Genomic DNA, 16,823 nt, shown 5'->3' on the forward strand with positions numbered 1-16,823 from the left:
GGAAGGATTTGTAGAGAGGTGTATATATATATATATATATATATATATATATATATATCTGTGATCATCTTGTGATCTGTGTGGAGGATTTGCACCGGGACACTTTACCCTGCAGCACATGCTATTATTTGTTGTCTTTATTTAAGTTCAATTATATTTAAATCCCTCAGAACAGACTTCTTGTGATTATTTAAGCAAGGGAGAGAAGTGGCTTAGTGTCTAATTACTTTCAGAAGAGAGTTTCACATGTTAAATGACTGCGAAACCCAAGAATAAGTAAATTACACATTTAGGCTCTTATAAGGAATTGAGTTTGTCACAGCCCACAATGGCTATTTTAAGTACTGAAATAAAACTTGCAGTCGCCAAGTGACAAAAACAAACTGATTCAGCACCTACTGTATCAATCAATTAGGGTATAAATGTTTAAGTGACAACATGTTATGGTCTTATTTTCCGAAAAAGAGAAGAGTCATCACTTCCTGTTTTATCACTAGGCTATCTGCCTTTTGACAACTAAGACAGAGTGCTACTAGATTTGCAAAGGCAAAAATAAGATACAAATCTTATTTATTTATTTCACTATGTTTTTCATCGTGTACCTGAAAGTCATTTTGCCCTCAAAGTTGCATTCAGGTGTTTCAGATTTACTTCCAGTGTGGCTGTAACACACGTTTATAAGACTGAAGGTGACGACCAGCATTGCTTCTCTCAGGCAAGTTCACAGAGAGCTAAAACCGTGTTATTTCAGGTGTTAGAGGAGGTCTGATTAATGCTGTAAATCTTGCAGGGTATTTACACATGTAGCTTTAGCTGCTGTGAAATCCAATTTTATTTTCTTGAAGCTCTCCTTAACAAAGATGGGACTTGATTCATAACATGTAATAAGTAAAACACACATGCACACAATCACAAGTATTTCTGATGGAGGTTTCAGAAAGTTCCAGAAAAACGGAAAAGTGAATGCTTCTTCCTGCTACTTCCCTCTAGTGTGGGCAGTCGTAACTACATCCCACTGGAGTGTGTCAGTTTAAAGCACATTATAGAGACAAGTTATACTCTTAAAGGACTGAAAACAGCTGTTGCCAATATAATGCTAAATTGCTTTTTTGCTTTTTAATGTTTTTATTTTAGTGTTTAAAGTTGTGCACAACTAGAATGCATTGTTTGGTTTTGGTATAGTAATTAACTTATTATTCCAAAATCTTTTTAAAAATCTCTACCTGTGGATTGCTTTACAAATATCAATATCAAAGTCACAACTGAACTGCAATATAATATCCAAAAATGAAAATGTTGGGGGTGTCATCCTCAAATCAAATAGTGTGTCTTAGTATCATCGTAATCAAGAACAACTCATTCTCCTGTGCACCTTTTATTATGTCTCAGGGTTTTATCTCTACGGTTATCTGAGGCTCAGTTAGGTTTTACACGATGCCATCTCGACTGTTCCACCTAGAACAAGCAGCTGAGTTATTAAAGACTCACCAAAATACCCCACTCTGTTCCTTCTTTTAGATTCTAATTTGGTTCTGCTGTGATTTATGTCTCGCATCTGAGGGGAGGTCGGGGGGGGGGGCTGTGCGTCACAGTCGCTCTTAACATAGATGACAAATTTTAGGGGAGGCATTTGGGCTTAATAAAGCAGAACTGAACCAACAAGCAGACAGATTTCATAAAACAGGAGGGTCCTGGACACCAGCGGGTTTTCCCTCCGCAGGTATTGACTTTCAGCTGAATTCCTATGTGCCTGCAGGAAGGCAGCCAGAGATGTCACTCAGTACAGGAACACACATGGTGCAGGCCCATTTGGCACTTTATGCCTTTAAGAGGGAATTGTCCCTGCCAAGAACAATAACCCTCGATAATAAAATATACCAGTCTGAATGTGCAGACCAAGTATGCAAAGCATGTTAATTTGTTCAACAAAAAGTTTTTTTTAAGATTATCTTTAAAGAAACAAGTTGTGAGTGTGTAAAAATACACAGGAATGACTGGAGGGTCTGATTCAGGATGTGACAAAGACAAAGTGTTTGAAGCTCAAAAGTTCCTTTGCCCTGTTTGAAAGTTCAGAATCATGTCATACATATCACAATCTTTATTTTTGTCTGTTCCAATCTTCCATGCAGTCTCTGCATTAAAACATAATCTCGGATGCACTTTCCAACAGCTGCCTAAATGATGAATGGAGAGGGAGGGCAGCTTGTGGTTTTGCAGCTTTGCCAAACTCATGCAGAGTTCTTGCTGTGTGGGCGTCAGAAGTCAAGGAAAAAACAATGAAACTGCTTTTTGCACAACCAAGCATTATGTATTTCTGCCTCTTTATTTGTTAATTTTCAGACAGACATTTACACATGTATTTCTAATTATATTTGAAGCTGAAACACCAGCGTCTCCTTCGTACTTTGCATTCCTGGTGACTAGTTATACAAGATGTAAACAAGTCATATTTTCTGATTAAAATCTGTAGGCTAAGATAAAGTGTTTTGTCGTAATATTATACAACACCACATCTTTGGGAAATACCCAGCAAGCCAGACACCTCCAGACATAATCCTGACTCATCATCCGCTACTGCAGACACTGTAGGCAAACGCTCCTTTTAATTTCCTTCCTTCCTTTTTTCAAAATAATCTCAGACAGTTGTAGCTCACGTCAAAATACGTCTAAAACTGTACGACAGATGTCCTAGGCTTAGCCATAGAGGAAATCAAATTTGGAGTAATGGTGTATTACTACAGAATGATATTCCCCATTTTCTGACAACAATGGTTTAAGAGTTAATGGAAACTTTTTTTTGTCATAGTTAATATTCAGTGAGCAGCAACAGCACTACTTTAATCATGTGTTGGCATGAATGTATGCATACACACCAGCGCAGTAAAATAGTAACATGCATAAAAATACTGTACATGATGAATACAATCAGTGTCTCAACTGAAACATATACATCTTTACTCTAAAATATTTTCCTTTCCAGTCATATACTTGAACATGACAAAACACTCACATACACAGATAAGATACATGCCCTTCTTAATGGATTGAATTGTGATGCTGACTAGCAGACATCGGCTCCATTCAGAGAAATCAAATCAATCACTTAGTGCACCAATTGCGTGCTGGCGCTGACTTTAAACCCTCCCCCTCTTCATCTTCATCCCCCTCTCGCAACAACAGGCTGTAAGCTATCATGCAAGCACCTCAGAGAGTTATATAGACCACCTTCTGTCAAAATTTGACGAGTAGGTCAAAAGGTCAATCTCATTTGCATACGGGTAATGAGTTAAACCTCATTTGCATAGTGTCCCACGCCCCCATTACATCACCTAATTTGCATATGAACTGAATGATCGCCGCATTCTGTCGATACTGCGTGTGAAAAAGAAAAAAGAAAAAAGAAAAAGCACATACTCCTGAAAAGCACAAAGCTGGAAAACGACACCTCCTTGAGGCCCTTACCGTGAGACTCTGCATTCAGTGTCGCAGTTACCTGTGAGAAACACGATCAGAGTTATACTGGTCAAAAATCACAAAAAAAAGCACATACTTGCTGATACATAAGCTGATCCGTCTAATCTGTCGTATGGTAAAAAATAAATAAATGTGCCTATTGTTAGAGCGTGATCATTTTAACATCTAGTCAATTGTGTCAGGAGGTGGTGCGACACGAGCTGTTAAAGTCACGGCAGACGACGGGGTTCAACAGTTGTTGGGTACAGACCGCCTTGTGGCAGACGGTGCAATGACCACCGCACCGGTGACTAATGGGGTTGTTGTAGCCTTTGTATTGACAGACGTGTCGGCTTCCTAGAAAACGCTTGAGATTCTTTATACCATAGTAGTGGTTTTGCAAGAGAAGCACAGAGAGGCGCGTCGGACGATTTGGGAAAGTCGGTCTCAAAATGAGAGAAGGTTCGTTTGACGTTGCTTCTGTACAACACCACAATTCTGCAGCGGAGAATTTGCTGACGTCGTTAAAGGTCACAGCTGTCTGATTGCACAAACCAGCGAGACGTTGAAACATGCCGCCTAGTTGCACAGCTTAGGGTTAGGGTTAGAATAGGAACGGTGAGATGGGCTAAGCTGATGGCGACGCAGAGCCGGTCACAATTATTGCATACAACGTACAAATGCTTAGCATTCTTTCTTACGAAGTCACATTCTAGAGTTTTTTGCGCTTTGCATCTCACGCCACCGCGGGGGTTGTGGACCACCTGTACGAGTTCCAGGCTAGCGTCGGACATAACTGACATGTCTGATTGTACTGACGTGATTTTGCACGTTTTCACCGATCAGCTCCAGCTGTATCACATCTTCGCGTCTGGCCTCTGAGATTGCTCTGTCGGCCAGATCCTGAAGGCTGTCCATAACGTTTGAGTAAAACGCTGCATAATTAGGCTCACTTTCAGGAGGAGGAAAATTCAACAACCGTCTTAATTCAAGATTGTTAAAGCGGGCACGCGACACTGTCCTAATCGGGCTAGGATCTGCCTGATTATTTTCATTTAATGCTGAGGTGGGACCCGCGGTTGGCTGACTTTCCTTACCCCAATTCCCTCCATGTTGCTGCGCGGGATTTTCTGTTGATGGGAGAGAACCGCCGTCCATTTCAATAGGCTACAAGCGGGGGGATAACGCAGAGGCGGCTGTGGAGGGTGGAGAATCATTTTGCTCTGAGGAGCGTCCTCTATAGGATGAAAATAGTTTTCAACGTTATGATCTCCAGCGATTTCGAGAAGCAAAAGACAATTTCAACTACGTCAGCGGCTCCAGCCATTTCTGTTGGAAAATGCAGAGAGATCTGGTTCAATTGTTCTACAAGCTCTAAAAAAACCTAAATTAACATCTTCATCCATGATAAAATGTCACACCTCACTTTACAACTTCTCACATAACTGTAGAATGGTTTGGCTTACTTTGAGGAAGCCTCTGAAAAGAGCCAGCTGCTGCGGATTGTAAGGTTTTCAATTCTCCGATGTCGAGGGGGAGCTTGTATCCCGAACATGTCCTGGCCCGACTGGCGCCCTCTTCCCCCCCCGCGGCACCTCTGTGATGAGAGAGACTTATCAAGAGCTCTCTAACAACAAGTTTACACAACATGAAGAAGAGAATGCATTAAGTTTTAAAAAGTTTCATTCACTTACCAGATTCAGTTTGATCAGGATTACTTGCTGATCGGGATTACTCGCTTGGTCAGGATTACTCGCTCTGGATATTTTTGTCCGATGTAGCCTTTGCCTGATCCAACTTTGCTCTTTTAGCCGAGACAGGCGGCTGCTTTTTCCTTAAATGGTTAGGACCTTAAGGAGGCGTTGTTTTCTAGCTTTGTGCTTTTCAGGAGTATGTGCGTTTTCTTTTTTCTTTTTTTTTCTTCACACGCAGTATCGACGGAATGTGGCAATCTTTCATCCAGTTCATATCAAATGAGGTGATGTAATCGGGCGTGAGACCCTATGCAAATGAGGTTGAGCTCATGGCCTCATTACCCGTATGCAAATGAGGTTTACCTTTTGACCTACTCATCAAATTTTGACTGAAGGTGGTCTATATTACTCTCTCACCTCTCACCCCCGCCCTTACTGCTCCTGTTTCCGTTTGAGTAAAAGCTCCTAGTGTTATTAGTGCTGCGAGTCACGGATTCACCATTTAATGTTCATCCACGTTATCATGTAGCATCAAAGTCTATGAAAAGCACATTCTTTTGTACAAAGACATTAAGTCTTTGCAGTTTTATACATATCAAGGCTAATTTAATGGTACAGTAGTCATGAAAAACAGGTGAGTCATTTCAAAATAAATCAGTACAAGAGCTTTTTCTTCCTTTTGTATCATTGAAGATCTCCAAATGGAACCTTACAGTGCTGTTTGAGTGCATGTACATATCAACGCCATCTCTACCACTGTTACAGCGTTGCTCTTTCAGGGCGTTACTCATGTCAGGTGACCCAGTCTTCCCAAACCCGTGTGACATTGATTTATCCCTGTAAATATAGCACTTCCTTGGGAATATTACAGCAAGCAGGAAACAGAGTGGTCAGGAGGTGTATGAGGATGAGATAACAGGGGTGGAAACAGTGAGCACACGACAAATAATAGAAAGATAGAGATCTGTAACCAGGCAATGTGAGACATATTACAGGGTGCTGGTGTTGCTGGGAGTAATCTCATCCTGAAACATTACTGCAGTAAGCAGGGAGGCAACTTCCCCATGTTTTGCATTTCATTAATCAGTCAGCTCAAGTCAGTGCTTTACAATTCACAAGTGCAAGGTGCTACACAGACAAAAAAGCACATAAAAACATAAACAATTAACAGGCTTACAGTCAGTACATATTGACAAATGTATGATACTTTTGGAGTAGATCATCATATTACTATTAATAAGCAAACCCTTATAAAGTATTTCCTAATTCCAAAAGCAGTTCACATCTAATTTAAAACAAGCTCTATTTACCAAGGGTAAAATGTAACTAATAGGGCTTTTTCATGGAAGACATTTTGACATGTTAGTTAGTACAACACAACAACGACAGACAAAATAACATGAAAAACAACTTCTGCTGTGTCTGCGGGTACCAGGTTTCTGCCAAAGTGAGCCCTTCTGCACCTCAGGGATCTGTAGAGTGCAGTGGCGATTGAGTGGGTGTGTGGTGTCCTATGCTATTGTCTTTGTATGTATTGACCGTACCATTGAGCTCTGAGAGGGTTGGGTGTGGGGAGACCTATTATCTTGGTAGCACTGTTGGTTATGTGTGTTGAGTTTGAGACAGAGAGCATGAATAAACAGGAGGAGCAGTAGAGCAGGATGGGTTGAACAATACTTTAGTACAACAGTAGGAGATGGGGGTTTACGGATGGCTGATAATCTTTGATGGCTCCTTTTTTGAATATCCTTTGTACGCTGGTCAAAGCTGAGTCTATTGTCCAGTGTGAGTCATTTGAAGCTGTAAACTATTTCAACTGTTTCGTTATTGATGAGGATGGGGTGCTGGAGGGACAAGGCACCTATCACTATTTCACAGTATGTCACAGTAGGAAAAGCACGGGTTTACATAATAAAAAATAATGTTGGCTGAATTCCCTTTAGCTCCAAGGTCCTGGCTTACTGGGACACTTGAATAGAATGAAGCCATCGTTAAAGTTACACCTGTGCGGATGATGGGAATCATGTAAGGTCACCAAACTTCATGAATAAATAATGGAGATAAAGGTGAAAGTTGTGCCATCCTCACAGATGCAACCAATGTAAAAGGAGAGTGAGCAAGTCTGAACATGGCCACACATCCTGAACAGAGCTTTAATCAGCATAACTGAAAACACCTGTGTGGGTGTAACATGGGTGTGTAAGGCCTTTAAGTACAATGTTTCGGTACCTGACTATGTATAAAACGTTGTACTTCTACTACACTACATTTCAGAGGAAAATATTGTAGTTTTTATTTCACTACATTTAATTTGACAACTATAGTTACTAGTTACTTTGCACGTTAAGATTTTACAGCAAAAAGTAGTAGTTTAGTTTATTAAGTTTTTTTTAACGGAAGAGCATATAAATCAACTAAAATAGCTCAACGTCACCCAGCTACAATATTTAAAAGCAGCTTAGACACTAATGCATGCGTATGAGCCACTTGTATTTTGTATTTCCACTTTGTATGCAACTTTGTACTTCTACTTCTTTATTCCACAACATTTATCTGATAGCTATAGTTGCTTGTTGCAGATTCAGATTTTACAGAACATGTGATGAGTTTATGAAATATGTTGAATTGTTATGGTAAAGTATGTTGTTAATTAGCTCCCTCTTGGCTGGCTACAACACTGAAATACAAAAAACACTAAAAGAATTATACAATAATATAACACTGACGGGGGGCATTCTGCCACACTATTGATATTGAAAAGCCTACATTTTGCTGATAACACTTTTTCATACAGATTTTGGATTGGATACTGTTACTTTAAACTTACATAATTTTTACATTCTTCTTAGTCAAAGGAAGAGAAATAAATACTTCTTCCACCACTGAGAGTAACAGCAGGCAATGGCCTCAATCCCACCCTTAAAATAAAACCTCTCCCCCCTCAGCTCACCTCTCATACAGTAAGCCTGTGGCTTGATGGTTGGTTGTGAACAACTCCAGTTATGTGACATTTTACAACTCTGAAACAGGCTATGGAGGTGAGAAGCTGCATCACACTGCTGGACACACACAGAGTTTGATGGAACAAGTGGAGTGGACAGAGAGTGAGTCAGTAGACAGAGCTGTTGACAGGCCCATCCATCATCACTTTAAAATAGCACCAAGACATCACACACACACACACACACACACACACACACACACACACACGGATGATAAAAATGAGGAGAAGCTCAGTTGTTTGGTGCGTAACACTGCTCGCGCTGTAGCTCCCCCTACTGATGAAAACAAAGACTGCACTTCTCACATCTCACATAGACTACTTCGGCGTGGAAACGTGGCAGACAGCCTATGTTATAAAAGCTTCAACGGAGGCTTTCTGGCATGTGTAAATTAATACAATGTACTGTTTAGGGCTGAATGTGGTTACATTAAGTGCATTCACTGCGGTGTCATTTCTGCCTTGAAACATTGCCCGTTGAAGACCTAACCAAACAGACTGTGGTCATTAAATGCCCCGTTTGCTGTTCCGAGAAAGGCTTTGGCACCATTAAACTACTTTCTAGACCAATTACCATCACGCACGTGGTGCCCGCTCTGTAATTGATGAGAACGTTTCGTATGTTTACGCTCAACAACACCTCTGCTGCTCACTCCTGCTTCGATTTTTTCCGGTAACGTCCTCCGGCACCGAAATATGACACCCGTCGCCATGGAAACAAAACAACTGCAATTACCCAAACATGGGCAAGGGAAGTGATACGATACGGCATTCTCGTGTTGACGTCACGCACAGCACGCACTGCTCCGCTGTAGATTCGGATTCCCTTGACCGTGTCAACGGTGGAGCCGAAAACGAGCGATGAATAAATAATTAACCTGCTGTTTCTGCTGCTCCCACTCCTTTTAAACACGATTCAGTCCCTAGTGATTGTACTTTATGTAATCCTGAATCCAAAAATAGGCACTCTGACTTTTTTACGGACTGATACAGAGCTGGAAATATTAATATTCCCAAGGCTCGAAGTTCATTCGTGACACTGTTCTTGACTGTTTAGTACGTTTTCTAAAACTGTCATAGATCATTACATAACCTTTATCAGCAGGTGAAGACTGAACAGTTTAGGGTGTTTAGTTTTATATTTCTTGAGCCCTTCTCATCCATGTTGTCTTTGAAGCTGCAGCTTTAAAACTCATTATTGACCTTGAAAACAGGAGTTGAGAAAACAAGCTCACCACAGGGGCCATTAGCTGTCCTGGAGCTTTCAGTCATATCACGTGATCGTCGTGACCAGATGAAGAGATGAGGTGAGACATGTTGAGCATGAGAAGTTGATGATCATGTGATCATATCTCATGATCTTCTTTGACATATGTAGTTGCTCTATTGTCATGGAATTGTAGATGTTCAATTTTCCTTTTTTTTCTGAGCAGTTAATGTCTTCTTGTCCATGTTGGCTTAAAAGCAGAGGTTCAAAGTTCATTGATGAGAAACCATTTCACCGCAAGGTCAATTTGGTTGCTGTTTCTGAGCTTTCCGTCATATCACATGATCTTCCTCAGCAGTTGAAGAGACAATGACCAGTTGAGACACTTTCAAGACATCAAGCCCTTAAAGTGCTTGGAAAAAAGGAAAATTGAATATCTACAGTTCCACAACAACTGGGCAAACTCCAACTGCTGATCATGTGATATGACTGAAAGCTCCAGAACAGCTACTAAATGAACCCTGTGGTGAGACTGTTAACATTCCCAACCAAATAACAACGACAGCAAGACATTTTGTGGTTGTCTTATTTTATTTCCAGCATTATACAATTTTTTGCATCTGATCATTTTTGATAAGTAAAAAAATAAACTATGTCATAAAATACATCTTGATAAAATACATGACGTAATCTTTTTTTTATGGAAACACTCGAAAGCAAAATGTCAAGTTAGGGGACACCTCACAGCAAGATGTTACACCTATACACTACACATTAGTAACCCTGCTATTTTCACTTGTTACAACACAACTTTGTCAACAGTATTACACACACACATTAGGCTATTGAGCATGATCTAACTTCACATTACATTTAGGGATTTTTAAAAACACAAGATACCACCTCTGGTTGGATCACGGATGATTCGTATTTGCATGCATTTTTGTCACCAGCACAAAGCATCTCATCTCTTTGCACCAACAGTATGGAAGAAGTCAACCCTGTTACAGTCACAGAAAACATGTCATCTACACACTTTGATGTTTAGGTTTACACAACATAAACAACTCACACTACAAAAGATTATTTGAGAGAGAGATTGCTGGCTGGTTAGAATACAATTACAGTATCATTGCATAACTTTTCATTCACAAGGCCAGAAGTGTTGGAGAGTTAAGACTATCTTTCATTAACTCAGATGCACCGAGGCTGCCTTTGAGGCTCTCAAAGCCCTCAGCTAAGGAATCAATCTCAGAGTAATTAAAGGAAAACACTGTGCGGTAATTGCTACAAGTGGGACTGGAAGACATGACTGGTGTGCTCAAAGATTCAAGGTCATTTGCAACAGACTTGTACAGGGTTTCCCAGTCTGAGAGGCAGAAGGGGCCACTCAGGTCTATGTCAGGGACGGACGCAGCCATCTCAGGAGTCACTGCCATCTCTAGGCTGGGCACCAAGTCATCCAGGTCATCTCCTTTAAAGTCCTCCAGAGCCTCCTCTTCAGCACTCGAACACAGGAGGATGTTGGAGTTCCCCAAAATGGCTGCAGCAGGGATGCAAGGGACACTGTCCATGTCTTGACCAATAGGGGCCTCTCCTATGGTTGTGTTGCTCTCTGGGGTTTTTCCATTCTCTAAGATGGACAGCAGCTGCGGGGAGGCCGGAGGATCCTGCAGCATTGTGTTAACATCATCTTCATTATCCTCCTCCTCATCAACGTCATTATTTGCAGCAAGCTTGCAGGACGGCTTGTGGGAGACTAAGACCTGCTCCAGTCTCTCCTTCTCCTTTAGCAGGTCATCTATCTCCGTCTGGAGGGCGGACTTCTCGTCTTCAAGCTGGTCAGTTTCCTGAGGTGAGGAGGGACAAAATCAGAAAAGAAATACTTGGAATGAGGGAGGCATGAAAACACTGCTGCCCTATAGTGCTCTGCAGTCATCCCTGCTGTGCTCCTGTTATCTGTAATGACTAGTGACACGCCATGCAGTACTGTATGTCCTCAGCTTTGGAGGAGTGCATGTGCGGTGTGAATGTTTTCATAAAACAGCATACTTACAGCTTGCAGAGTGTCTATCAGCTCCCTCCGTCTGTTACGACACTTTGCTGCAGCAATTTTGTTCCTCTCCCTCCTGATCCTCCTCCTCTCCTCCTCCTCTTTGGAAGGCTAAAATCAATCAGAAATAGCCCATTTAAATGCGCATCCTGCTAAGTTTTGCCATATCAGCAGTTGGCTCTTCAACACCATTTCACTTGCCAAAAAGAGAGAGAGAGAGAGAGAGAGAGAGAGAAATCTTGCAGTGTATGCTGGGAATACTGATCTGGTCGGTGCAGACTGTCTTTCAGTTCAGGCGTTAAAATGCTGCACCACTGGCACGGTCTAGTCAAGCACGTGAACGCGCACATTTATGCAATTCCCATCCCATTCATAAACAGTGCTGTGCTCGTTACTCCAAAAGTAATTACTCGCTGCACCAATTAGACATGATCCAATCACCTTGTGTGCTCCTACCTGCAGTCATTTATTTGCACTACTACTACTACGTTAATGTTGCTTAACAGTAAAAACAATTGCATCCTCTCTCACGTCCTGTTGAAAATATCGCGATAACTAAATTTTCTGTGAAAAGGACTCATGGGGAAGAATAGGATAGGATATTGTTGAAGAACAATACGGACTCCTTGATTGCATGCTTAATTGACTGACTTACTGGTTGATTGACTGATACAAGTAACGTTAGCCTGTTTCTGAAACTGACAGTGCATTATCCCCCTCCCCATCCTGTTTTCTTGCATACCTTGTCTTTCAGCCCTTTCCTGTTAGAGGGCTTTGCCTTGTTTGCACCTGCCGGGGAAGATGACTGGCTCGCGCCGTGAATTTTGGTCTTCACACGGCCGGACGCCGGAGAGACAGATGTGATGACTGTCGGCTGCACCATCCACCTTAGATCCGGCGAGGTTGAGATTGCAGTCACAGTCGGAACAAAGGAGTCTGCTGCACTGGTCTCAATATCCTGGAAAACCCCACATCACAGAGACATGCATATGCATGCAGTCAAACACTAATTTATCTTATCTGATGAATGAGGAACCACGTTCGTGTCTGACCTTTAAATGTGCTTAAATGGTACATCAATCATCATCAATTGGCTGAGGAATGCCAAAAAAAAGACAAAATCAACACTGTCTACAAATTCATCAAAATCAGCTGCATGTCCTCTAATCATCATTATCACTCATTTTCACCATCACTCTAAAATGAAAGGTCACGACACCAAGACATGTCTGTAAAGTACATTATAAAACATTTCCCTGAAATAAGACGCTTGCGCTGTCTTAACAGATTTCCTACAGATGCATGGAGACTGTAGAGCCTGACTATGTGTTTGTATAGGATCATTTTCAGCACGGGGCAGTAATCCTGAAAGAAAAGAAAAAGGCTGTCTATGAAATCTACTTGGATATGTGTGAACATTTTGTACCTATATATTAGCCTTTTGCAACCTATATTATCCATGTGCATGAATTATCCTGCAAGAATTTCTTTTTGTGAGGATTTTTTTTTGCATGATCAGATTCCGCTTCTACCTTGGCGCTGTCCACTGATGATGAAAGCGAGTCAGGAGGATGCTGGCTGCACCCAGGGGTGTCCCCGCCAGGCGATGCTGTGCTACAGCTGGACGATGAGTCGAACTCAGTGCTGGAGTCTGGATGCATGTTCTCGTCTAAAATCACTGCATAAAAAGATAGACTAATCCTGTCTACTCTAAGTAGAAAACTGACGGCTAAACGCCTTTCTATATTCCATTTGCCAGGATCATAAATGGTAACTGTGCAGATAGTGGAGAGGCCCGCCTTTTATAGTGAGCTGGAATTTTATGAATGAAATCTGTGTGGTGAGACCGAACCATTTCACAGAGGGAGAGGTAAGAGGGAAAAAACGAGCAGATGTTTTAGAATTTAACAATTAAATCAGTGAAACGTCTGGAAGGCAATATTAACAGCCTTTTAATTTTTACTTATTTTATTTACCCAAATATCAAAATATAGCGAGCATATAATAAGCGGCACCCCCGCCTACAAGAGGTGCCCATCGTCATGAATGAAATACGTCACTTCATGTATGCAGCATCTGCATCATATACATTATGTTCCCTTTATGTCCACATATGTTCACGAAAATCATGGCAACAGAAATGTTCTTACAGGAGAAGGGAGGTAATGACAGTGCAATATAATAATAAACAGTTTAAAACATGGGCCTGGGGTTTCTATGCCCCCTCCGTATAGCCCAGATAATGTGATGTACTGTCTAAAGGCTACAGTGCAATGTTATAGAAATAGCTGCCTAATTTTTAATTTGGACCAATATTATGAAACCCAGCATTATTTAATTCATCATGCCCACAGCTGAAACCGGCTGATTATTTATGGGCTGCAAAATTAAGTGTCATCCATATATCACATTGCCTTTCACCTGTCTCTGCTTATGAGTAGAGCTCCAGCAACAGAATTGTCGCTATAGTAAAGCAGCCAATCGCCGAATGGACCGATCGAGCCATATATGGTGTTTCCGGGGAACGGGGATGGGAGGGGGGGCTGTGGCGCACAGAGCGCGCGCAGACGGACGTGTGGCTGTGTGTGGCCCACTCACTCATAGTCACAAAAGAAAGTGAAACATGCGCTAAAAAGCTCGTCCGTCATGCATTGTACCTGATAACAGCGTCATTATGCGCCTTGAATGACTTAGGACATGAAGAGGAGGGCAATCCCCTGCACTTGACCCACCTTTTTAGTAGGAAGAATAGCATGTACACAGCTTTTGCATTTCATAATCATAGTAACATCACACTAATGAGCTGTTGCAGATAATTAAACACATTAGGCGTCTGATTTTCTAAAAGTAGACTATTAATCTACTATTTCATTCATCTGGTGGCTGATTTCCTCCTGATGATATCGATGAGACAACTGGTCTTCCACTTTCACACAGACTAATCAGTTGTCTTGATGCAATGTATTGGCACCAGTTATGCAGACTAAGCGTTATTCCCGCACAGCCCATACAAAAGATTGTATAGGCTGGATATGCTATATTTAGGTTTCAGATGGCCTCACAGATCCACTGAAATGAAAGCGATAGACGGTGAATAGAGGGGGGCTCTGCCCACTGAAAGGGGCTGCGCTCCCGGCTGCTTCCCGGCAGGCACAGCCCCCTCTGGGCTTATTTACCGGCACTTCATTAGGTGGTCGGCTTGAGTCTATTCAGTCGCCGGCGGCTCAAGACCAGAAGGGTTCAAAGGTCGGACATAACAGCAGACACCCCTCACTACACAAGAGACTTGTTTTCATCAAAGCAACTTGAGCGTGAATGTGCTCAGACCGGCGGAGTTTATTTTTAGACTCAGTGACATCAGCGTTCAAAGATCATGTAAATTAGGCAAACAGATCATTTAAGTGTGTAACTGTAAATAACCCCACTGCTGCTATGTAATGAAACTTATAGGCTAAAAGTAAATGGCCCAGATTTTTTAAAGATCACTTTTAAAACATCACTCACCTAAAATTGCATTAGTGTGGGCCAACATTGTAAAATACTTTCCCCAAAATGTAGGCCTATGTTATGTGAGGACTGCCTCCACAGTCATGCAGCCAAAACAGAAAGACAGAGTTTCTTTCCTCAGGCCATCAGGCTTGTCAACACTGATCTCACCAGGCCTCCCATTACTTCCAGATACTCATCATATCATGCACACACATAGGCCTGACATATAGCCTATTTATTTTCTAATTTTCATATTCTAATATATATTTATATACACTTTTATATATGAATAGCATTGTAAATATTGTAATTTATTTATATTGGTGTGGTTGCTTTTTGTTTTGTGCTGTCTCTGTGGGCCTTGCCATTATTCATTTCCCTACACATCCTACATGTGCATGTGACAAATAAAGTTCTTGAATCTTGCATCTCATCCATTAGTTACTATTAATCATCTCATCCTCCCCTGTGTTGTTGCAACCTCCATGCTAATTGTTAACCTATATTTTATTTTTGGGCTACTTCTATTCTTACCTCTACGGAACTAAAAAACATCCTTCAAAACAGATAGTGTGGGTCAGCTGCTGATATTGAAGCTGCTGCTCTTGCCAACCAATCAAACAAAGTAAACCACTCAAACAATCCACACGGTAAACGGGTTGTTTGGTGTCCTGTTTCATTCCATTGCTCCGCGGACACCATGGAGAGAGGGTTGTCTGAGAGCCACAACACAGACAGAGCTCTCACTCTGCCGCCGTTTCCAGGAACCACATTTTTCACTGACGTAATGACGTGTTGCATGGGGCCTCCTCAAAGACGACGCTGTAGAGCCGGTTTTATTTTACTATGTCGAGTGATCCGTCGTCACAACACAAACGATCGTTGTTGCTATGCAAAATGAGGACGTCACTGACGCGAAGGGGTGGAGTGTTGCTATGACAACCAGGAATGTTCAACAAAACACGAGCGCGGGAAACAAAACACAACTTTAACCCACATTGATGCACTTTGACACAATAACACCATTGTTAACACTTTATACTTTTATCAGTGCCAATGTTAACGCCTATAATACTTATATTAGTTTATTAACAGCACAGCCTGTAGCCTGCATTCCACTATTTAGGGGACTACTTAATAAAGAGGGGGATTCCCTAAAGGACCCCTGGGAAGGCAAAGAAGAGGAAAACTTGATTTTTTGACTTGCAACTATAGTGAATGTACGAATGACTGTTGTGGCAAGAGTTTTTGCTTTGTTCTCTGTCCATTTATGGCTTTTTATAAATGCTAAATCAACAAAGAAAATGTTGCTGACACTAGTGAAATTGGATTGGGGTCTTTGTGCTAGTTCTATAGTAGTACCTCTCCATTAAGGGCTAATGAACAGACAAAGGGTGTTTGTGGGAAGGAAAATATGTTGTAAAGCAATAGAGTAACTAATTTATGCAATTAATTTGAAGAGCAATATAAAGTCTGACTGTTGGCTAAATGTCAAACCTGCATTTCAGGGATTCATGTAGCTCGTTATGTAAATCACAAAGGGAGACGCATGAGGATTCCCTCTGCCACAGTCTTAGGGGAAGACCTTTATGTTCAAGCTTGTACACCTCTGAGAAAAGCAAACTGCTGTCGTGGAAAAGTACACATAACAAACCAGTTATTAGCTTGCTGTGCAACTAAACACACCCTTGCTTGGATTGCACACAAAAGGTACAAGCACTGCCTGGGGGTGTAATACAGATGTAAGTGCGTCTGCTCTGACATGTATGGTGTTACTGGCGTATGTTTACGTTGAGTTGTTTTGACCAATAATCAAATTTATTTGCATATCAGATAAGCTAGAGTGTCTTTCAGTTTAAAAAAGCCAACTGAGTTACATTTACATACATAATATTTTATTTTTTTATCTTTCTCTTTTATCTAATT

General features: G+C 41.4%; 1 protein-coding gene across 1 annotated transcript; it reads right to left on the reverse strand.

The window, feature by feature from the left end:
- Positions 1-10,503: 10,503 nt before the first annotated feature.
- On the reverse strand, positions 10,504-13,069 carry LOC139302519 (protein c-Fos-like). The gene is made up of 4 exons (XM_070926225.1): positions 12,941-13,069; positions 12,151-12,366; positions 11,412-11,519; positions 10,504-11,205 (listed from the first exon to the last, which is right to left on the reverse strand). Exons 1-4 carry the CDS (start codon positions 13,067-13,069, stop codon positions 10,504-10,506), a joined length of 1,155 nt encoding a protein of 384 aa, XP_070782326.1.
- Positions 13,070-16,823: the final 3,754 nt, after the last annotated feature.

Source organism: Enoplosus armatus, chromosome 19 (assembly GCF_043641665.1).
Source record: "Enoplosus armatus isolate fEnoArm2 chromosome 19, fEnoArm2.hap1, whole genome shotgun sequence".
Lineage (NCBI taxonomy): Eukaryota > Metazoa > Chordata > Actinopteri > Centrarchiformes > Enoplosidae > Enoplosus > Enoplosus armatus.

Excerpts from the sequence above, each read along its gene's own strand:
- LOC139302519 (XM_070926225.1), bottom strand. The coding sequence starts at position 13,069 with ATGCATCCAGACTCCAGCACTGAGTTCGACTCATCGTCCAGCTGTAGC. Across the intron at positions 11,520-12,150 it reads GGAAAGGGCTGAAAGACAAG|CCTTCCAAAGAGGAGGAGGA; the intron begins GTATGCAAGAAA and ends GATTGATTTTAG. Across the intron at positions 11,206-11,411 it reads TGATAGACACTCTGCAAGCT|GAAACTGACCAGCTTGAAGA; the intron begins GTAAGTATGCTG and ends TCCTCACCTCAG.